Raw genomic sequence first — 22,960 nt, forward strand, 5'->3', positions numbered from 1 at the left:
CCTCAAAGTCGGTGTATGTAGTGAATAGATGATTGTAGCTAGACTTTGAGGTATACACTTTGTGGTGCCTGAAATCTTAGAGCCTTTACCCACTGTTATAGCTGTAGTCGGCTTCTGTTTGAAAACGACAGCAGTTACTCAGTCACAAGAGTGTCCCATATCCAGTTATAAATGCATTTTTCACAGTCCTGCTAATGCTAATAACACAGAGGTATGAATATACAGATATCCAGTGCCGATACCCAACACTGTCTGCAGGTTAAAACTTCTAACACTTTTCCCTTTAACTCTTTACAGACAGTCCTTGGATAGTCTTAAATACTTTGAAAGCGGAATCAAAAAATTCTCTTGACATGTAGAGCGTTTATTTAGCCTCATGTCCTTATCTGTCTGCTGTTTACAGACAACATGTGAAGGCTTATAGGAACAATACTCACACCCTCCAGCCTGTACCACCCTCCACCTCTCCCTGTCAGTTCTGACTATTGATGAGGTTAAAGGGAACCTGTGATGAGGATTTAGTCCCACTAACAATAACCAACCTGTTATCCAGGACAGTGTCAAGTATACAATGATGTCCTATGTTCCAGATTGAGAATTACACAGAAGTAGCTCTTTGAACAATCAGTAAGGAGTACAGGGATGAAGAAGAGTCATGCTAGGATGTCCTCTCATGGTTTAATTGATGTGATGATATACCTAGATTACGGGACAAGCCAGGGGGGTTCAGGCTAGTGTAAGCCTTCCCCTTAGGTCCTTTGTGTGAAGCATGCAAAGTTTATTTTCAGCATAATGCTGACTTTCCCAAATGTAGAAGGACAGTCTTGTGATCCTGAGGCTGTTTTGGATAACAGGTGGGTGGAGGCTTTTGGGCCTACAACCTCATAACATGTACCTTTTAAGGACTTTGATCACATGCTCCATCACTGTAAGGTCTGTAAATATTTTCATGCGGTCAGTCAGGATGGAGCCAGGGGATGGAAGAAAAGGTTTTCTTTATACTGCCACTGGGACTAGGGATGTGGCAGAGCTTTGCATGTGTGATAGAGAGCCACGGGATGTGGTAGAACTTTGCGTGTGTGAGAGAATGCGGCGGGATGTGGCAGAGCTTTGCGTGGCAGAGAGCGCGGCGGGATGTGGCAGAGCTTTGCGTGCCTGAGAGAGCGCGGCGGGATGTGGCAGAACTCTGCGCGCCTGAGAGAGCGCGGCGGGATGTGGCAGAGCTCTGCGCGCCTGAGAGAGCGAGGCGGGATGTGGCAGAGCTCTGCGCGCCTGAGAGAGCGCGGCGGGATGTGGCAGAGCTCTGCGCGCCTGAGAGAGCGCGGCGGGATGTGGCAGAGCTCTGCGCGCCTGAGAGAGCGCGTCGGGATGTGGCAGAGCTCTGCGCGCCTGAGAGAGCGCGGCGGGATGTGGCAGAGCTCTGCGCGCCTGAGAGAGCGCGGCGGGATGTGGCAGAGCTTTGCGCGCCTGAGAGAGAGCGGCGGGATGTGGCAGAGCTTTGCGTGCCTGAGAGAGAGCGGCGGGATGTGGCAGAGATTTGCACGCCTGAGCGAGAGCGGCGGGATGTGGCAGAGCTTTGCGTGCCTGAGAGAGAGCGGCGGGATGTGGCAGAGCTTTGCGCGCCTGAGAGAGCGCGGCGGGATGTGGCAGAGCTTTGCGCGCCTGAGAGAGAGCGGCGGGATGTGGCAGAGCTTTGCGCGTGTTAGAGAGTGACTAGATGTAGCAGAGCAGTGCGTGTATGTGACTGCATGTGGCAGAGCAGTGCGTGTATGTGACTGGATATAGCAGAACACTGCATGTATGAGAATGGGTATAGCAGAGCAGTGCGTGTACTAGACTGGATATTGCAATCAATTAACAGGAGGAGTGTAGATTTACTCCCTGGGTGTGTGGAGCATAGTTAGTTAGGATATACAGATTGGAGAAGTAAACGGGTTAAATGTGGATCAGTGCGTTAAAATCTTAAAATTTGTGTTTTCTAAACTGGAACAAATTAAGTTCAGAAAAAAAAACAATCAGTAAATTATTAAATTACTACATTTCTTCCCATGTTCTCCAATAAAGGAGTTGTGCCAACTTTATAATCCCCTGCTGTCCAACTGCTGGGGCTACCACAAGTACAATCATGTTCCACTCATCTCCACTCAGGTCATAACCTGGTATAATATGTAAACTTGGTATGATACCTTTAACAGCTCACATACTGTTTAACTAAATTAAAGGTGTTGTGCAGAGAGAACAAGTTAATCACTATCCACTCCTTTGTACCCCAAATGCACCCCAAAAGAATAGAGCACCCAGTTTGCACATAAATGCTGTCAATCCATTCACTGTCTATGGAACTGATGGAGATAGCCGAGCATAGCACCATAGAGAAGTATAGAAAAGCAGTGTGCATACATGACCAGTAGCTCTGGACTTCTAGACTACAATCGGAGTACAAAGGCCCCCGTTCTTGTGATCTGTAAGGTTCCAACAGTGAGACTTCAACCAATCAGCATGTAGGCCCCTATCCAGTGGATAATGGCTTACTTTTTGTCACTGGACAACCCCTTTAAAAAGCATAAGCCTCCATTCTTGATTTTAACAAACCAGTTACAATTCTAGATATCTGTTCAGTACTTATCCATAACATGTATCATATATAAAAATAATATTCGCTCCAATGATGTGATCCATTTCTGAATTGCACTAGTTTTTACCTGAGGCTCTGGATGTAGCTCTGCTGTGCTCCTCAACACCAAGGCTTTTCTCTGTAGAGCCTAGTCGGTTCTCACTGCCCTTCCTGGAGAATGTTCTTTTTCTTGCCATTAGCATGGATTCACCACTTTTATCCACAAACTTCTTCTCAACATACTTTGCTTTGATGTAGGTCTCTTTCTCTTGCCTGTGATAATAAAGGATATCATTATAAATGTGTGTTACAACAGTGTCTCCAGAACTTACAGTGACACTCACCAGAGAGTTAAAGGGGTTCTCTGGTGATAATAAGTTATTCTGTGGTTAGGGCCTAACTTAACGATTGTGGCGGTCTCAGTGATGGGAACACGGAACATGAGGACGCGGATCTGCAGCCAGACGGACATGCGCCAGCTGCTCTGTTCATCTTTATGGCTGATAAAGCTGTGCCCCGCACAAGTCTATCTACATCTGCTCCATAGTGATGAAAGGAACAACCAGCGCATGCACGGTCATCTCATGTGCAATGGGGGTACAACAGACCAGGGTTGGGTCCAGGAGCAACCAAAATTGTGTTCCCCAGGACTGATAGAGACAAGTTGTAATTATATATTTGAAATGTTGTATTTTTGTTAATAACGTTGAATTAGAGAATGTGTTATTTTGTTATCCTGAGTACATTTAATAAACTTGTCTTTGTGGGAATATCCCTTTAAGGATAATATTAAAGGAAACCTACCAGTTCAAATGGCAGGTGTAAGCTGTAAATACCGAGCACCAGGTCAGGGTGAGCTGTGCCGGAGCTTACTTTCGTTAGTGTTATAAACCGCTGTACCGCGGTTTAAACACTTTTTAATGTTTATAGCTGAAGCTGCTTCGATCATGCGCACCAAGTAAGCTCCGGCACCAGCTCACCCTGACCTGGTGCTCGGTATTTACAGCTTACACCCACCATTTTAACTGGTAGGTTTCCTTTAAATCCAATACACCTCCAGTGGTAAAGGGCAATAATAAAACCAACAACAGTACACACTTTTGCCAAACGAACTGAAAGAAAGCCAATTATAACATAATGCATAAAAGAACCGGCTGTCATTCACAAACGACACATAACTAGTATGTAGCAGAGCAATTGTGTATGTGTGGAATTTTGAATGCATAAAGACTGAGCTCAGGCTCCCCATCTATTCTAATAAATAGCTATCAGATCCTTCACACACATAGCAGAATTATATATATATATATATATATATATATATATATATATATATATATATATATATATATACAGGCAGTCCCCGGGTTACATACAAGATAGGGACTGTAGGTTTGTTCTTAAGTTGAATTTGTATGTAAGTCGAAACTGTATATTTTATCATTGTAGTTCCCGACAATTTTTTTTTTTGCCCCAGTGACAATTGGAGTTTCAAATTTTTTTGCTGTAATAGGACCAAGCATTATCAATAAAGCTTCATTGCAGACAATTTTAAGCTGATTATTGCAATCTGGGACTATTTTAAAGCATCCAGAGAGCTTCACCAGAGGTCACAGTGGGCAGAGGGGTCCGTCTGTAACTATGGGTTGTCTGTAAGTCGGGTGTCCTTAAGTAGGGGACCGCCTGTATATATATTAGTGAAACCTCTGCAGTCAGACATTGAATTAAAAAAGCAGTCTTTTAGGGAGAAGTCCTCTCAGAGGTGGTATTCTGCAGAGGTTTCAATGTGTGATATAGATTAGATATATATATATACTTTTACAACAATTCCAATGATAACTATAGATGAACACATGGCAACACCTCAATGTGTGTGTCTAATATATATATTACACACACACATTGAAGTGTTGCCATGTGTTCATCTATAGTTATCATTGGAATTGTTGTAAAAGTCTCTCCACCTGTGCTAGAACTATTTTTTTACAGTTACACTATAAACAGAATTCCCGCCAACAATTACGTTTGCAAATTTTAACTACCTGTTTTCTCAAGGGTAAAATAGATAATATATATTAACAAAGTATAGATCTGGATAAAGATAGCGTCATAGACAGTGAGCACATTGTTGTATTGAAACTTACCGCTGACATCCATTTTGAGGCTTTTTCATGCCTAAGGTATCAACTCGTGCTTCATATATACCATTTATCACATCATTCCCCAATTCACACATCAGCTGTTAAAATAAGAGAAAAATTGATACAATAAATATTCACTACATATTGTAAGGAATTTTGTCTGAAAATTCACATGTATTGTAATTTATCTGTCATATACATACATTTCTTCAATTTGATGTTATTAAAAAATATACCTATATGTGAAGATAATTGCCCACATATGTAGCCATGTTTTCCCTTAAAACAAGATTGTTGTTTTTCAATACGACCACCAATGCCAGAGTGTTTGCACAAAAAAACTCAAATAATTTTCGCATATGACATGGCCAGGAGTTACTGCATGTCCCACAGCCAACCTTTGATAATGAATGAAGAATCCAGGGGGTTGGGCGTCTCAATATGGCATGAGTGTCTACCGCTTCGGAAATGTGAAGGTGGTTGAATCCAAGGACAGCTCTCATTTTTCCAAGGAACAAAATGGCTACATTTATGGAAAATGGTCTTCACAGAGGAACATTTATTTAAAATAACATGAAATAGCGTAAATATTTATATATGGCAGATTAATTAAATCAAATCTGAATGCCCACGTGATAAAATCCAAAGATATACATTTTTGAGTTTATATATCTTTAAAAATTATTGTGAAGAGGTCACAGCTGCTGAATTCAAACACATAAAAAACACAAAACAAGTTTTTAAAAAAAAAATCTATATTTAAATAACTATATACAAATACAAGAATACAAGGTATAGTTATGAATGAATGAACGAACAAACATATGTTTATGTCAATCTGTACCTTCAACAATTCAGGCTCCCATGTGTCAAGAGTTAAAGATCGAACTTTGGAAAAATGAACACCAAGACTCCTAACACAGAAAAACAATGGTTATTTCAAAATATAAGAAATACCCAATGCGAACATAGCATTTAAGTGGTTTTCGCCGTGTATGACAATTTCCACCAAGTAACCAGTTAAATGTTTATTATACACTCACTGGCCACTTTATTAGGTACACCATGCTAGTAACGGGTTGGACCCCCTTTTGCCTTCAGAACTGCCTCAATTCTTCGTGGCATAGATTCAACAAGGTGCTGGAAGCATTCCTCAGAGATTTTGGTCCATATTGACATGATGGCATCACACAGTTGCCGCAGATTTGTCGGCTGCACATCCATGATGCGAATCTCCCGTTCCACCACATCCCAAAGATGCTCTATTGGATTGAGATCTGGTGACTGTGGAGGCCATTTGAGTACAGTGAACTCATTGTCATGTTCAAGAAACCAGTCTGAGATGATTCCAGCTTTATGACATGGCGCATTATCCTGCTGAAAGTAGCCATCAGATGTTGGGTACATTGTGGTCATAAAGGGATGGACATGGTCAGCAACAATACTCAGGTAGGCTGTGGCGTTGCAACGATGCTCAATTGGTACCAAGGGGCCCAAAGAGTGCCAAGAAAATATTCCCCACACCATGACACCACCACCACCAGCCTGAACCGTTGATACAAGGCAGGATGGATCCATGCTTTCATGTTGTTGACGCCAAATTCTGACCCTACCATCCGAATGTCGCGGCAGAAATCGAGACTCATCAGACCAGGCAACGTTTTTCCAATCTTCTACTCTCCAATTTCGATGAGCTTGTGCAAATTGTAGCCTCAGTTTCCTGTTCTTAGCTGAAAGGAGTGGCACCCGGTGTGGTCTTCTGCTGCTGTAGCCCATCTGCCTCAAAGTTCGACCTACTGTACGTTCAGAGATGCTCTTCTGCCTACCTTGGTTGTAACGGGTGGCGATTTGAGTCACTGTTGCCTTTCTATCAGCTCGAACCAGTCTGCCCATTCTCCTCTGACCTCTGGCATCAACAAGGCATTTCCGCCCACAGAACTGCCGCTCACTGGATGTTTTTTCTTTTTCGGACCATTCTCAGTAAACCCTAGAGATGGTTGTGCGTGAAAATACCAGTAGATCAGCAGTTTCTGAAATACTCAGACCAGCCCTTCTGGCACCAACAACCATGCCACATTCAAATGCACTCAAATCACCTTTCTTCCCCATACTGATGCTCGGTTTGAACTGCAGGAGATTGGCTTGACATGTCTACATGCCTAAATGCACTGAGTTGCCGCCATGTGATTGGTTGATTAGAAATTAAGTATTAACGAGCAGTTGGACAGGTGTACCTAATAAAGTGGCCGGTGAGTGTATTTTGTGTAACTGTGGATTTTTAACTGAGAGGGCTTAAAGGGATTGTCCCATGAAAGACCTATACTCTACCCTATGGATAAGGTATAAGTGACAGATTACTGGGTCTGAAAGCCCCCTAGAATCCTCTCATGTGTGCATGTGTGACTGACAATCCATTCACTTGTATGAGGCTCTGATCATAGCCACAAAGAGATGACTAGAGCATTAGCCATGCATTAGCCCACCAGTGCTGAACACAGGGAAGACTCCGATCTGAAACTTATCTCCTATCCTGTGAATGAGGCATAAGTATTTTTTTTACTATTCACACATGATTTTATTAATAACGTCAACCACCAAAAAAAGGATGTGAGCAGAGTAATAATGTCATACCTGTGAATTCCTGAGCATTCAATGCATAATGTGATGCCAAGGTTAATACTGGCCCAGCGAGGATCTGCTAAGCCACAATCACAGCACTTTGTATTACCAGGGATACACAGCACTCGCTGCAGGGCACTTTCCCCTTTAACCAGCTTCTCTTTTGATTCAGACACTGGGCTAGAGTTAGACATGGACGGCTTCTTGTCCATTTTCTGTATAATACATAAAATTTTGTTAAAAATAAATCAACTAATCATTAATCAGTACATGCCTATGCAAGGTGTGTACATATGAATATCAGCTAACCTCGGCCTCCTCTCTGTACGCACTAGCAATACTAGTCTGGACAGCTTTAATCCATGCCTGGCGCAGCTTCTCAGAGTCCGCCTGCAGCATACAGCTCCTGCAAAAAGTTTCAGTTAGAATAAAAAACACACACTCAGCTTCTTACAGTTTCTAGCAGTTTGTGGGTTTTTAAAAAATACATTTCAAGTTCTCAGCACAGTTAACATTGCTTAGGACTACATAATCCTACAAAGTGAGCGCGGGGAGGCGGCAGGGGCTCCTACAAAGTGAGCGCGGGGAGGCGGCAGGGGCTCCTACAAAGTGAGCGTGGGGAGGCGGCAGGGGCTCCTACAAAGTGAGCGTGGGGAGGCGGCAGGGGCTCCTACAAAGTGAGCGTGGGGAGGCGGCAGGGGCTCCTACAAAGTGAGCGTGGGGAGGTGGCAGGGGCTCCTACAAAGTGAGCGTGGGGAGGCGGCAGGGGCTCCTACAAAGTGAGCGTGGGGAGGCGGCAGGGGCTCCTACAAAGTGAGCACGGGAAGACGGCAGGGGCACCTGGGGCCAATTATCCGGCCCCCGAGTGCTTCATGAGTGATGGTGATCAGGGGCAGACTGGCTGTGTAAGCCACCGGGGAGATTCCCGCTCGGCAGGTTGGTCTCTTCCCCTCCCTAGTCTAGAAGTCGGGCCAGATTTTATGTTTGTGTCAGCAAAAACAAGTGTGCATTATTTGAAGGGGTATTCCAGGAATGTATATTCTCTCCCGTGCGGCGCCTAGTATGACGCGCCGCTGCTGACGTCATACTAGGCGCCGCACTGGAGAAGAACAATGGTGGCGCCCAGCACGATGTTAAAGAAGACGGCGCGGAAGCCAGAAGAGGAGCCGCGATGACATCGGGGGAGCAGCGCTGCGCATCGGGGCCACCGGAGGGTGAGTAAATACGTTTATTTTTTTTTAGTCCATTTTTAATTATTTTTTACAAGTATTGACTCGTGTATAAGCCGAGGGGACGTTTTTCAGCACATTTTTTGTGCTGAAAAACTCGGCTTATACACAAGTATATACGGTAAATATGTAATTAGTTGGTCATTACTATGGTAAAAGAGCTACAAAACCTGTTAGATCATCACTGGGATCAGAACATAAGATGTAGAAGGAGCTACTGAGAACTAAAGGATCTTGGGACTTTTCAGTGGCGGGGGACTCCTTTTTCGAAGGAGGTATTGTAGTAGTTTTTGTATATTAAATGCACTGAAATCGGCCTGGTGACGTAAGTGGAGCCTCATTTCAGTATATCATAAAAAAATACCTTTTTTTTTAACTAAACTAAAGATTTTTGTCCCTAACCAAACTATGTGCTGGCATCAGTAGTACAAAGCCCAGAGGGAGGTGTTCTCAGGTCAAATCACCCGAGTCTGGTTGTAGATTTCTTTTAAGACGCAGCAACGCATGGGGATTGGTTCATAGTTTTTTTTTTTTTTATAGTCCAGCCCTCCAATGGTCTGAGGGACAGTGAATTGGCCAACTAAGTAAAAAGTTTGGGGACCCCTGGTATAAAGCCTCATCTATAGAATAATACTTTTAAATAACGAAAGCTTACTTAGTGGGAGAAACCACTTCAAAACAGAAGCGTCTCTCAATATCTTCACAGTGTTTTACTGTGCAGAGACGCAAGTCTTCAACAACAACTGTGGGATTATCCTGCAATGAGAGAAGTTGAACAATTGTATAAAATTACTAGAAAATTCCCTGGAGGAAAATAAAAAAAAATATACAGGCGGTGCCCTACTTAAGAACGCAAACGGCCCTCTGGATGTTGGTAATTTACTGTACTTTAGCCTTGGGCTAAAAAAAAAACAGCTGTAACAGTTATCAAAGGTATCTGCAATTAAGTTTTATTGTTCATCCTGATTCTTATAGCAACCCAACATTTTTAAAATCACAGAGACCAAAAAAATTTGCCTGGGGTTACAATTATAAAATATACAGTTCCAACTTGCATACAAAAAAAGAACCGATCTTGTATGTAACCCTGGGACTGCCTGTATAAACAGTACAGCATATACAACCAAATTTGCCGAGGTTGTTTTTCATAAATTCCCCCATACACTGTGTGTAATCTCTTCAAATCAGCATAATAAGTAAAATATAACTCACCTTAAACTTCTTCTGATATACAAGTTGATTATTTTGTATGGAAAACCAGCGCCTACATATAAGGAGATTAAAAGGCACAGATTGATATTTTAATACATCTTCATTACATATCCCTCACCAGTATAACATGAAAATTTATTGCAAACAATTAGTACACCGTTAACCATCAACTGGACGACAGCAGTGTAATTTGAGAACTTGCACACAAAGAAATGGGAATGGCCGAGAGTGGACAAACAGGAGCGGTCTAACTAATCATTGAAAAATAGCATTGAAGAGACAGTGCACTGTGGTTTACATTCTACTCATGTTATTAAAAATTATCAATTCAGTGAAAATGTTACATTTCTGAAAAAATGAAGGGTAAAACTGTGCCTTCTATTTCTAAAACCTCATTCACACAAATGTGTGCACATCATGGACGGCAAATAGATCTGTGGTATACTCACATGGCCAAGCCACAAACACACCCAGGAATAGGACCTGCTCTGAGATTAGAGCCCTGAGCTGTCGGCTCACACACAGGGCCAGAGAAACAGCAGCCGTGTGTATGGGCCCATAGTAAGAAATTTGTCTGCGTGCATGAGTCTTTACTAATAAAAGAGACATTTTCTTATATTTCTTGAGTGTTCTTTATACGATTATGGGAGTAACCATTTTGCTGGCCAGAGATATAAGCACCTTAGAAACTTTTGCTAAAAGAGAATCTACCTTTCTCTGCACACCAGAACTCTGGTACAAGAAGTTGTTTTGACTGATGAAATGGGATGTCCGAGAGTTAGAAAAAATATAGTGAGGTGTCCAGCGGTGGTGGTGGAGGGGAAGTTGCATAAACAAACATGTGCTTACCCATACACATAAAAACACATGGTATATAAAATGCTTAAAGGGGTATTCCCATATTGGCATTTACATTTGATTTAATTCATTTGCCATATGTAAACAATTCTTCAATTGGATAATATTAAAAAAAAAAAATGTTCCTGTGTGAAGATAATTTCTCATAAATGTAGTTATGTTGTCCCTTAGAAACAAGATAGATTCCTCGGATACGACCACCTCACATTTGGCAGTGATGGCCAGACATGCACTATTGAGCCCTGTCTGACCACCTGGCTTCAGCAATCATTACACCACAGAACAGCTTTGGGACATGCAGTAACTTCAAGACATTTCATATACAAAAACCTTTTGTTTCTTTGTGCAATCCCTCCAGCAGAGGTGGCTATATCCAAGGACACAGTCTTGTTTCTAAGGGACCAGACGACTACATTTATGAGAAATTATCTTCACACAGGTAAAAAAAATTTTAATAGCATCTAATTGAAGAAATGTTTATATATGGCAGATTAATCAAACTGAATGTGAATGCCCAGACGAGAATACCCCTTTAATATTTAAATTGAAACGGAGTAACTATTTGTTATGCACAAACTCAAAAATAGATCGGAACAATGTTTTGGCATTAAAACTAAAAGGCAGCAATCTGGTTATATTCCTATAATTCTCTGGTAGAAGTAAAAGAGGAAATACTAAAGCAGGATAGAGGAAATGGAAAGCTACAACACACATGGAAAATAGAGAACACAGGAGCAGGCGAGTAGGAAAACAGCGGCATGGGAGAAAAGAGGAAACCAAACTCAAGCACAGAGATACAGAGTTCTGTTAGTGGATGGATTAATAGTAGACAAAGGTAGTAGACAATATCCCCAAATAAGGAAGCACCCATAATACTACATACCAAAGCAATTGAAGGAACAGTAAAAAGAGAAAATCTCCCCCCCCCCCCCTTTGAAAAAAATCCCTTTAGCTTCAAATTTCGCATGGTCCAATTTTTTTTTCATATTACTATATATCTTGCAACAAACAGGCCACAGAACATCCTCTCTCTCTACCTGGTCTGCAGTAAAGACACAATAAAACAGCACAAAATCAGGCCCACTTTTGTGCCCGGATCCTGTCTAACTAGTCACCAGTTGGAGATATGAAGATTGACAAACTGAGTGCAACTATAGTGCTGGTTTCATTTATTTCTAGGCTTAGTGTTCCTTCAAAAACCTTTGTCTAGAGCATTTTGAGAATTGTATTCAGTACAATATTGTACACGAGGAGTTTAAATATTTCTTTGAGCTCTGATAAAAGGGAACCAGTTAACACACCACTACCAGTGCATTGTCAAGTAGCTAAACACATGTTTACTTCATGGTGCGACAATGTGTTATCATCCAAAAGAATATACTTTGCAGTGAGATGTAACTTGGTTGTCACAAAGGTGGAGAGTTGGAGCTCTGAAGTCAAGCTCTCCCGGTCTCAGAACATACCCTTCACTGTAAGTGACTCTCTTGTGTCCAGAGAAAACACTAACCACATCTCCTAAAGTCTAGGTCATGTCGTCATTCACAGCAGAGGGGGTATGCAGAGGCGGGAGCTTGACTTCAGTGCTAAACTCTCTGCCTTTGTGAATTTATCCAATCAATCTACATATCACTCTAAAGCTGATGTTCTGGATGATAACACTACGCTTGACAATGAAAGAAACATGATCTAGAAGGTGTTTTTCTGATTGACAATATTATCCATCCAGAAAAATATGATAATCTAGAATTCTTATCCTCCCAGATCTGTTGAGAATAGCGGTTTTGCTTAAACTCTATTATGTATTACATTCAGATTATGGCTAAAGCATAAACATAATCATTTTGGATAATGTATAAGCAAAATGCCTTAATTATTGCTGCACCAAACATGTAAAATAATGTACAACTGGAGACATGCAAGAGTTTAAAAAAAAAAAAGTGTTGGCAACTTGGTAGTAAATATTTAAAGAAGTGATAAACTTATTAGTAAAAATAAAAGCAAAAAAAAAAAAACAAAAAACAACAAGTATTTGCTGCAAGCACAAGCTGAATATGCAACCCTGTGAGGAAGACAACATGCAATGGAGACTATCAGACAAGCTTTCCGGAGAGAACATCTTTGTGAACTCGTCAAAAAGTTATTCATGCAAAATTGTAGCAAATTTGGATAAAAGGGGTCAATTATGCAGATATACAAAAAACTTGTGTGCTTAAGAGAGTCCAATAGTGGTGATATCTCAAACAACTACTACATTACGGAAATACACCCAATATTCTCAGTAGAGCTAATGTTTGGGTCCTAGTTTCAAATGACAAAAATGAGGTAATGGGCTGTAAATTATCGCTCCCAAAGTACCAAATATGCATTTCTAAATGTGAGGTCCATCCATTGCAGGTAATCTACGTACAGGGTTCACAGTGAAAGGTACGTGCCACATGGAATACATGAAGGGGGAACAAGAGGCTGGTTGATACCTGTTGTGGTCTGGCTTTTTCCTGTCGTGTGAAAAAATGGGGCAGGATTAAAACATACTAGAAAGGAGGAGAAGGAGTGAAAATGCAAAATAAGAGCAGCAGCATGACATGAAATCAGAAAATAAGATTGCAGCTACAGCCATACAAAATAAAAACCAAAGCATGTGGCATTTTACAATTGTGTGCTAATGCTTCCTCTCAGCCAGTGTCTGTACTGCACCAAAGCCAAGTATATTCTCTCTGAACAGAAAATCCACCCTAGTGCGCCCTGTGCTCATGCCATTACCTGTTCCAGGTTTTGAAAGCATTGCTGGCCCGCTTAAACAAGTATCCTTCCATAACAATACCATTTTCTGCATCAACATTGCATTCTAAATTGGAGTCATCAGCAGATAAACCCTAAAAGGATGGCAGAAAAAGGATGGATATGAAAGAAATAGAAGAAATATTTACATAGTGCCAACATTACAGATCATGGGGACATATACAAATAAAATTATAGAGCAATAACACGGTTATATGGAGCAACGGCCCAGCCACAGACACAAACATATGTGAAATCTTGTACAGGATTTTGTATGATTTAAAAGGATTGATCTTGGGGGTTTTTACATTAAACATGGCCGGAGCATGCTCACTCCTCCCCTCTCCAGAGGGATCCACGGCGCCTGGATGTAAACATGTGGAAAGATAGAGCATGCTATATCCTTTCCTTGTGCACGGTACGGTGCCACACTGTACTGCCACTGGGATGCCATAGCCGTCTATGGGGACATACATATCAGATATACGTCCCCATACGTGCTGTGTGAAAGCAGTCGAAGTTAGAGATGGTTCGTAAGATCAGTGTGTTAGGATGCACATACAAATTTATAATGGAAGCCACAACACTCTGTCACATTCATCACATTTAATCATGGCATCGAAGTCTCGCTGAAATATCTCCTGTATCCTTTCATGCGGTTATTTGCATATTGGATATGTATTGTTTAATTTCTACATTTGTTTAGTATATAGGGTCTTCACTTTCTTAGGCTGCATTGACACGACCGTTGGGGGGACGTATATATACAGCCACAAGCATATATATGCCCCCCCCACGTGGGCCAACATTGGGCACACAGAGCGGTACGGTGTAGTGCACGTGCGGCACCGTACCGCTACGTACACAGGGAAAAGATAGGACATGTCCTATCTTTTCCAGGTTTACGGCGCCGTAACCCTCCTCCTCATCCTGTTGCCGGACGTATGTCCGCACGGCTATGGCTTGGCGGACATACATTCATGTGAATGCACAATTAATATGATATATCGTAATAAATACTTCCCTGAAGGTCAATTAATGGCATATTGTAATTATTCAGTACTATGAGCTAGGTACTGGCACAAGATAAATAATTCACCGGAGGATCTATTTCACTGCTGCCGTGACCTTGATTGGAGATCAGACACAGAGAAGAGACAATCGCTTACTCACATACTAATATTCAGCATATCTTGTATGTTGTATCTTGACAATATATAGACTTTATTGCTAAGTCCTTACCACTTACCTTTTGCTGAATAGTTGAATGTTTCAGCTCCATTTCTCTTTTTTCTTTAGCGGCATCAACAACAAGGTTATCTAGCTGTAACAACAGAGGAAAAGTGAAAGACCTAGTTAGGGTGGGTTCACATCATGTTATTTTTATATGCTAAACATATACATGGGGAAAGCATCCGAAATACTTAGCGTATACATTGACAAATAGTAGAAGCCGGAGGCATAGTTGTTGCCTCGTTGTCTGGCCACTAAACATTCTCTCCGTTAAAAAATTCAGGATGGAAAGACGTAGCAAGCTTTCCATACTTCATACTGCAGCCTCCTCCGGAACAATGTATGCCCATAGCGGAGGCAATGGATGGCTATGTGGAGCGGATACAGTGTACAGGCGGTCCCCTACTTAAGGACACTCGACTTACAAACAACCCCTAGTTAAAAGAGGGACCCCTCTGCCCACTGTGTCCTCTGGTGAAACTCTCTGGATGCTTTACTATAGTCCCAGACTGCAGTGATCAGCTGTAAGGTGTCTGTAATGAAGCTTTATTGATAATCCTTGGTCCCATTACAGCAAAAAAATGTTTAAACTCCAATTGTCACTGAAGTAAAACTAATTTTTGTGTGGCTCTACAATGATAAAATATACAGTTCCACTTGCATACAAATTCGACTTAAGAACAAACCTACGGACCCTATCTTGTATGTAACCCAGGGACTGCCTGTATTGCATCCCTCCTCACAGCCTCGCTGAGTGCATACATCACTAGACAGGAGGGTGGACCCAGTCCATATAAGGACAGTGACATCATTGGGGGAACATCCCATTCATCGGCAGCCAATCCCCAGCTGCTGTCGATGGACACTGTTCCCCTAGGTATACAGTGGGATACGTCTGTGCCATACGTTGTAGGGACACGTCGGATTCCTCCTGATGTGTCTTTACTACATAAAGCAAATTTACGTGACGTGAACCCAGCGTTACATAGTATGCAATGCTGAGGCAACACTTTTATTCCAAAATAATATATATATTTACTCTAATCATCTTCTAAAGATTGCGTTTGATGACCACCTGCTAAACAGACCAGGATACATTAAACTTCAGTGCACTTATACTGGACATACACCAGTGGCTTTTAACAAATGCATAGAATTACATCCTTCAATTACCGTTGAGTTTCAAAAACTGAACACAAAGCGTGACTGGTGATCTCAGCCACTGCCTGTGCCTACAAGTTTAATCAAAATAGGTACAGCAAAAGACACTGAAGTCCGAGTGCATTTGGATATGTCAAGGAACTCTGAGGTGACTCCTAATATTTTCAGTAATATATTGTATGGAGTAGAAGGGATAAATAATAGTGTCCAAATTTTCAACTACAGATTTTTCTGCAAATCTACTACATCTGCCACCACAAGTTGATTTCCAACGTAGATAATCCCTCAGCTTACAGACAAGATGTTATATATAGTGAAACAACTACATTGTTACATTTCGCACATATGATAGAACGTGATCTGTGAAGGACCATTACTATTGATAAAGTGCAAAACCTACGGAGTTAAATGTGTCAAATCACAATACCCCTTGCAGACTTTACACTTGCGATTGGTGCAACTGCCACACCATGAAGTTGGGGAACTTCATGGTGGGGCAAGGGGTTAGGAAATAAATGCTGGGGGGTTTTTGTATTGCATGTAAACAGTTTTACATTTCTTCTGTTAAGTATCCAGACAACAAGCCCTGTTGTCTATATGCCATCAAAACAGGTCGTCCTTTTTAGCAGTGCAACATAACACATATATACCTCTGTGTCAACTCCTTCCCCCTCAGACTGTAAGGCTGGGGCCTCAATTCTATTGTTTCCATGCGACTATGTTTTGATTGTTTTGTCTTATTTTATTTTGTTACGTCCCCCATGATTTGTTAAGCACTACAGAATATGATGACACTATATAAGTATGATTATTATTATCATAAAACATACTCCAGCTACCTTCAGAGTCCATATAACAAGCCTCAAGCTCTCCTACAATTTGCGAAATTCCTACAATGCAATTGCAAGGTTTTAGTACATATGGTCATGGACATGTGACCATGGAGGTTAAGTGCTGTGAAAAAAAGAACCTCTTCCAAAACAGCTTTACTTCCTATTACATTGTAAAAAGTCAATGGAGTGTACTCTGGGATGTGAAATTAGTTGGAAAAAGGAATATACTATAGCCCAAATAAAAGTTCTAGCACCTTAGAGCAAGTCTACTTCAAAATAACACTGTATGGCTTTATAACTTACAGGACCCACTAAAACAACGCCAGTCAGATAACCTGAACAAACACCCACTACTCCCCCTTGACCCACGAGTCAATAGGGTGATGTATGCTACACTCCCATGCTTCAGGCATCAACAACTTAAACATTTTTTATATACTTCTGTAAGCTAAATTTTTTTTTTTTGCAGCTGGTGCATGGTGTGTCCCCCTGCAATGCACGTTGTCCCGGCCTCTTAGCTTCTGGACTGCGATCATGCACCAGATATACTATAGAAGGTCCTGCCAGGTGCAGATTTGCTGTGTAACCTGCACCAGGATGTAATTAATGGGCTGTCCCCACCCCGCCCACTTGCTGTGGAGGTGGCATAGTGTTTGAGAAAACATCAGTGTGGCTAGATTTGGATGCAGAGGTGGAAATTTATCAAACTTTCTTTGTTTTGTTTCTTTCTTTTTGGCTTTTAAAGAATTTTGCGCCTTATTTGGAACTTTTCTGCCATTTCACAAAGTTTGCCATGTTTGCAAATAAAACCCAGTCCACAGCAGGTGTAGACAAGATGTTGTTTAAAGATCTCAAAAAGTCAACACGCCTCATTTATCAACCATTAAGATAAATCAGGCAAGCCCAAAATCTTACAATAAGACCCAAAAACTAGACACACATTTCCAGAATGAAAATAAATATCCCCCAAAGTCTTAGTGTCGCAGGCCATTAAGTTGCATAACACAGCCATATAAAATAAAACCGTAGCATGTCCATGTTTTATAAAAATGTTCAAAAGGATATAACTCCTTCAGGACAGGAAACACAAGACCACCCATCTTTCTGGATTTTTTTAAATCTGAATAAAGAAAAAGAATACGAGTATATATACCTGTGCACCTAAATCCTTCATGTAGGGCTCCAGTTCACTGAAAAGGTCATATCCTTGATGGAAGAAAGCCAGATGGGCATACATAAAAGACAGCATCTGTAAGCAGACAAAAGGGAATATTAGGCAAGAAAAAACATGTGCAAAAGAACGTAAACATAACTTGTTTGCACAGATTTTGGCGTTGCTTTGCAACACGCCCACAGGAATTATTTTATGTAAAAGAAGCATGCACATTTTCAGATATCCTCTAGTTATGCAGCACTTGGTCTGCACAGCTGAAATGGGAACCATGCATTCAGTGAGTCAGCAAAATCAAGTACAAACCCATTCTCCCGTCTAAAAAAGAACACGTTTCACAATATCTATAATTTCCTTCATGTGATGTTTCTTCCTGCTAATATTTTAATAAAAAGGGCAACAGCAAAGAACAAGTTATAGATCTATGTATTACAAGTGGGGAAAATGCAAGCAGCTTGAATCATCCCTGCAGCAGCTCATAAAGGAAAACTACGGAGACACAGTAGCTCAGACCTATCCTGCAGATAGAAGAGGAATGTCCAGAGATCAATATGCCTCCCCTGAATCAGAAAAAGCAAATGTGCAGATTGTGCAGACTCATCTGTATATCCAAGGGCATTAATGTTGTCAGAAATGAACGCAATGATGTAATGAAGGCAGGCCAATACAAGACTGTTTGTAACAGTATTATGCTACAATATTTAAAATCCTATAAACAATATGACGCACTTGTCAATACAAGTCACCTGATCTGAAACAGATAAATAGCAATGCATTCCTATATTCTATTTCCTACTAGTGAATTTCCAACTATTTAGGTTATCATCTGATAAAATATTGTATAAGAAAAAGCATTGCATTAACAAATCAGGTATAGAATAAATAAAGCAGAACAGTCACCAAGGGGAGTAAAACTAATGGGCTCTAGCAGAGCTACCGAAACACAACGAGGGGATGGCACACTGTCTGAATAGAAGAATAATAATAAAATGCATGTGGAAGACCTAAATTAACACTGTTTAGTGGGCAACGGTGGCAAGCTGTTCATGTACATAAAGCTAGAGGTAAATTCATAAGGAATGGAAAACGTAAAAGGCATTTGCTGCAATTAAACCTTTAATGACTGAACCAAAGAACAGGTTACTAATAGGGGATTGATTGGCTGTCTCTACACTACAGACACAGCAGAAAGCAGATTGCTTTGTTTCTAGTGTACCAAGCACTGCTCTCATTGCAGCCAGGTGTTACACCCCCAGTGCTAGCCTATTCATGTCCTATTAAATGAATCTGATGCAGTTTAGCAGTGAACTTTGCAAAGGTAAAGTATTACTGCAATTAATTTTTTTTTTAAATAACTTAATTGAATATTATTTCTGCAATATGTGTGAAAATCTTAAATCAAGGAAATTGGGACTCTAAATCACCCACAGGTCCTTATGGCAATGCAGCAGCATGGAGGACATTCTAGAGCACCACTAATTAGTCAACACGACATTTGTGAGAACGTTGAAAGCACTAGACACTGCAGTGCCTTTGTGTGCCTATGCCTTTCCACATCACCAGTTCACACATCTTGTTTACTTTTCTTGTCTGCAAGTAGTGAAGTGGTGGTACAAACACTGGGAAGATAAAGGTGTATGATATACACAGTGTCACTCATGCATTAATAAGACAAGTTATATAAGAAGGTGGTAAATTATCTCCACGGTCTAAGCAATTAAAATACATCCAGTAACTTTTACAGGATGGTGGAGTCATTGCTCCCACACCAGAGTCGCTATTATATGTAACAATTTAGCTCTCCAATGACTCTTAAATTTAAAGGTTAAATGGTTGTCTAGGACACCCCCTTGGTTATAAGTTTACTTACACCAACTGTTCAATCTGCTAAGCATCGCCCAACTGTCACTGCATCCAGGTCCCTGTAGCAGTATGGCACTTCCATGCCGCTGGGCTGTCCCTAACTGTTTCTAAGAGGAGAGGAAGTTGACCGACCAATGAGGGTAAAAAGAAGACACCCAAATACAGAATACAGAGAAGAGAAAACCCTGTTCCCTCATTCCACACCAAAAGGCAGCAGCATGGAGGACATTATACAGCACTACCAATTTGTCAATCCGACACTGCAAGAAGAATAAAAACACTAGACACAGCAGTGCCTTTGCACAGTGTACATTTGCCTCGTCTTTTTTCTCTCTGCCAATGCTCCCTCCTCCAGTTCCCTTCCTTATAAACGTGAACAGCAGCCTCATCTCTCAGTAAGATGATAACCTCTGCATCTCTAAAAGACAGATTATGCCAGTGAACAGTATGTGATCAGTGCAATGGGCAAAAAGGGAAGGAGTCTGATAAGGGGAGAAAGAGGGACTCTTCTTTTGACATACTCGTAATCACCAACATAACATAATTATGCTGATTTCTTCAATACTTACAGATTTTAAAATTTCAGACCTTCTTTTTGACTGAAGCACATTTATCTATAAAGTAAAGTTTAAAAAGCCATGAGTGCAAGGCTAGTTATTACATTGTCACCAAAACTCAAAGAGAAAAGGGGTAATGCTCATCACTTTGAGCCCATTACCTGTAAGACATAGTCCAGAGCTATATGCCGGAAGCATTTTCGAGTTGCTGTCAGTATGTTTGTAGCTTCCTCAACTTCATGTTGTTTAGTTCTTGGCACCTGGGCATTTTTTGCAAGGGCATTTTCTTTCTCCTCACTAACTTTATCAAATTGTTTTTTGGCATCTTTGAACTTTCTAAGATCGCTATAAAAGAAAGCATAAGAATTTATTATTATACTGGAATTCCTATTGTATTGTTATAATAAAGTCAGACTGGAAATAAGACGTACTGCACCTCTGTTGTAATAGTAATTATGGTATTAAAAAAAACTAGAAATTCAAAATCACTGCATTATATATGAAAAAACAACCAGTTTGTCAACTAGTTCAGTTATCACCTTACTTCATGAGAGGGCAGCAACTGACTTCAACATCTCTAGAATGCTTAGTAGGTCTTTGCTGGTTTAGTATACTTTTCACATTCTCTACTAAACTTATATTGATACATATTATTCACAAATTTATCAACAAGATAAAAATATGTACTATGCAAGCAACTTACTCTTTGACAAACATCTGGAGCTGTGTTTTGATAGATCTTTGGGCTTGGTCAAAAAGAATCTAAAATGACAAAAAGTTCTAAAAAGTTATTGCTTCTGATTTATTAAGAGACCCTTTAATTTATTTGTCACTCCCACTCCCTCCTCCCACCAACCCACACACTGATAGTAATATCCATTTAAGCTGTGTTAGTCTCCATCACTACAGTAATCCAGTAAAAAATGCTAGAGAAAATATTGTAGATTGCTACATTTTGCCATACCAGTAATTACCGGTATATGGACCACCTCATAAATCAAGGAAATCCATTGGGTGCCACTTGTGTTTGATGTGGTACTTTTATGATAGTCATTGAAGGAACTGACCTATAGTAAAGTTTGGTAATTACTGTACCACTCAAGTCACTATGCCATTGAATAAGGCCAACTGTGCCTCAAATCCATGAAGGAATAGGACCTGCTCTATATTTCAAGGTGCGTTCAATCTGCTCCTTTGCGGTGTGCTGAGGTACAGCGCATGCACCATGCCTCCCACACCACCATAAACCTGCCCAATCAAGTCAATGGGGCAATGAAATAGCTGTACTTTATGCAGCTTTTAAAACGGCCAAAAAAAAAAAAAAAACAGAGTGCATGAGGCTTCATAGAAAACTACAGATTTGGTTTATTTATATACATACTGCCATTTTAAAATTAAGTAGCTAGTCCCTGTGTACAAGCAGGGGCATGACTATAGTGGAAGCAGTCATAGAGGCTGCTATGGGGCCCGCAGTCTCAGGGGGCCACGGCATCTGACCCAACACACTAAAGAATGGCGAATGCAAACCATTATATACATATTATGCTGCACATTGTAAATCAATATGTATAGAACAGTAAAATCTTCTACAGTACACAGATGAGCATACAGAACACAAAAAAATGTTAGGACTAAAAATGTCTCATCTCTAGCTTCCTTCCATCTACTTCCCCCATGTGGTCTGCAGTTACTGGGACAGATACAAAGTCTGCTATGGGGCCCAGCCTCTTCTAGTTATGCCCCTGTTTACAAGATACATAAATTTACTACATACAAGCAGATAAGATACAAGTTTCCTTTTCTTAAGTTCAAGGAGGATATCCTTTTTCCTTATGCATTATCAAGTCAAACAGGAATTTGCTCAGCAGACAGACAGACAGACAGACAATCTAATAAATCATTGTAATAATCTTGAGCTTAACGTTAACCTAATATTTGCATGCACAATGCAAAAACAAGTGTACAAAACTGTAAGGCAACTCTACGAAGTCTGCTTTACAGGCTATGTATAACTCCTCAGGGATAATACATAATAGGTGTTTATTAAAAGTACAGATTTTTCTCTCCTCTATAGACCTCATATAGATTCTCATACTCCCCGCCTAATTGCAGTAGCTTAATGGATTAGTGTATGTTGCTTATTGGTCTTCTCCTAAATGGGTGTTTATACTCATTTTCAGGCTGACTATTAATCATCTAAAATAAAGGTGTTAAAACATTTTAGTGCAGTCCCCCAATAGAATATTTTCCTTTCTGAGTGTTTTAGGTGTACTTTAAAGTCTACAGTGCTGAAGTCAAGAAAAATAATGGTGTGAACATTTAAAAAGAAAAACACAAGTTAAATGCTTTGGAGTTATTTTGTCTAATTGGTGCCTTCAAAAAGGGAATTTAAAGGAACTGTCCAAAAGTACTAAAATAAAAGTTTGACTCACATTGTGATAATTGATCATCTCTTGCAGGCTTTCAGAAAACTTTGTCAAGCTCCGCTGTAGAATGGAACAAACATGTAAGAAAACAAAACATAACTTATTGTACAGAAATACACATTGGTAATGTGTACTTATATTCACCAAGAGGCAAGGCCTATATCATATTAAAGATCAAATAGGCTAAGTGGAAACTGAGAAAGGAAAAGGAGTTTCAACTTGGATAACAGCGGTTATCTAACAGAGGTTCCTATTTGAAAGTTTG

At 40.6% G+C, this 22,960-nt stretch overlaps 1 protein-coding gene across 4 annotated transcripts in view; it reads right to left on the reverse strand.

The window, feature by feature from the left end:
• The window catches only part of ACAP2 (ArfGAP with coiled-coil, ankyrin repeat and PH domains 2), a 51,661-nt gene that overhangs the window by 14,849 nt on the left and 13,852 nt on the right, over positions 1–22,960 (reverse strand). For 2 of the 4 annotated variants that reach the window (XM_072142649.1, XM_072142651.1), the window contains exons 4-18: positions 22,702–22,755; positions 20,973–21,031; positions 20,431–20,614; positions 20,282–20,326; positions 17,832–17,927; positions 14,701–14,775; positions 13,434–13,546; positions 13,148–13,168; positions 9,816–9,867; positions 9,259–9,359; positions 7,684–7,780; positions 7,387–7,589; positions 5,600–5,669; positions 4,759–4,853; positions 2,703–2,887 (exon numbers count right to left, since the gene is read on the reverse strand). In XM_072142649.1, the coding sequence (XP_071998750.1) occupies positions 2,703–2,887; positions 4,759–4,853; positions 5,600–5,669; positions 7,387–7,589; positions 7,684–7,780; positions 9,259–9,359; positions 9,816–9,867; positions 13,148–13,168; positions 13,434–13,546; positions 14,701–14,775; positions 17,832–17,927; positions 20,282–20,326; positions 20,431–20,614; positions 20,973–21,031; positions 22,702–22,755 (1,450 nt within the window). The remainder of the gene's footprint in view (positions 1–2,702; positions 2,888–4,758; positions 4,854–5,599; positions 5,670–7,386; positions 7,590–7,683; positions 7,781–9,258; positions 9,360–9,815; positions 9,868–13,147; positions 13,169–13,433; positions 13,547–14,700; positions 14,776–17,831; positions 17,928–20,281; positions 20,327–20,430; positions 20,615–20,972; positions 21,032–22,701; positions 22,756–22,960) is intronic. The other 2 variants (XM_072142650.1, XM_072142652.1) reach the window with 1 other exon arrangement.

Source organism: Engystomops pustulosus, chromosome 3 (assembly GCF_040894005.1).
Source record: "Engystomops pustulosus chromosome 3, aEngPut4.maternal, whole genome shotgun sequence".
NCBI classification, from domain to species: domain Eukaryota; kingdom Metazoa; phylum Chordata; class Amphibia; order Anura; family Leptodactylidae; genus Engystomops; species Engystomops pustulosus.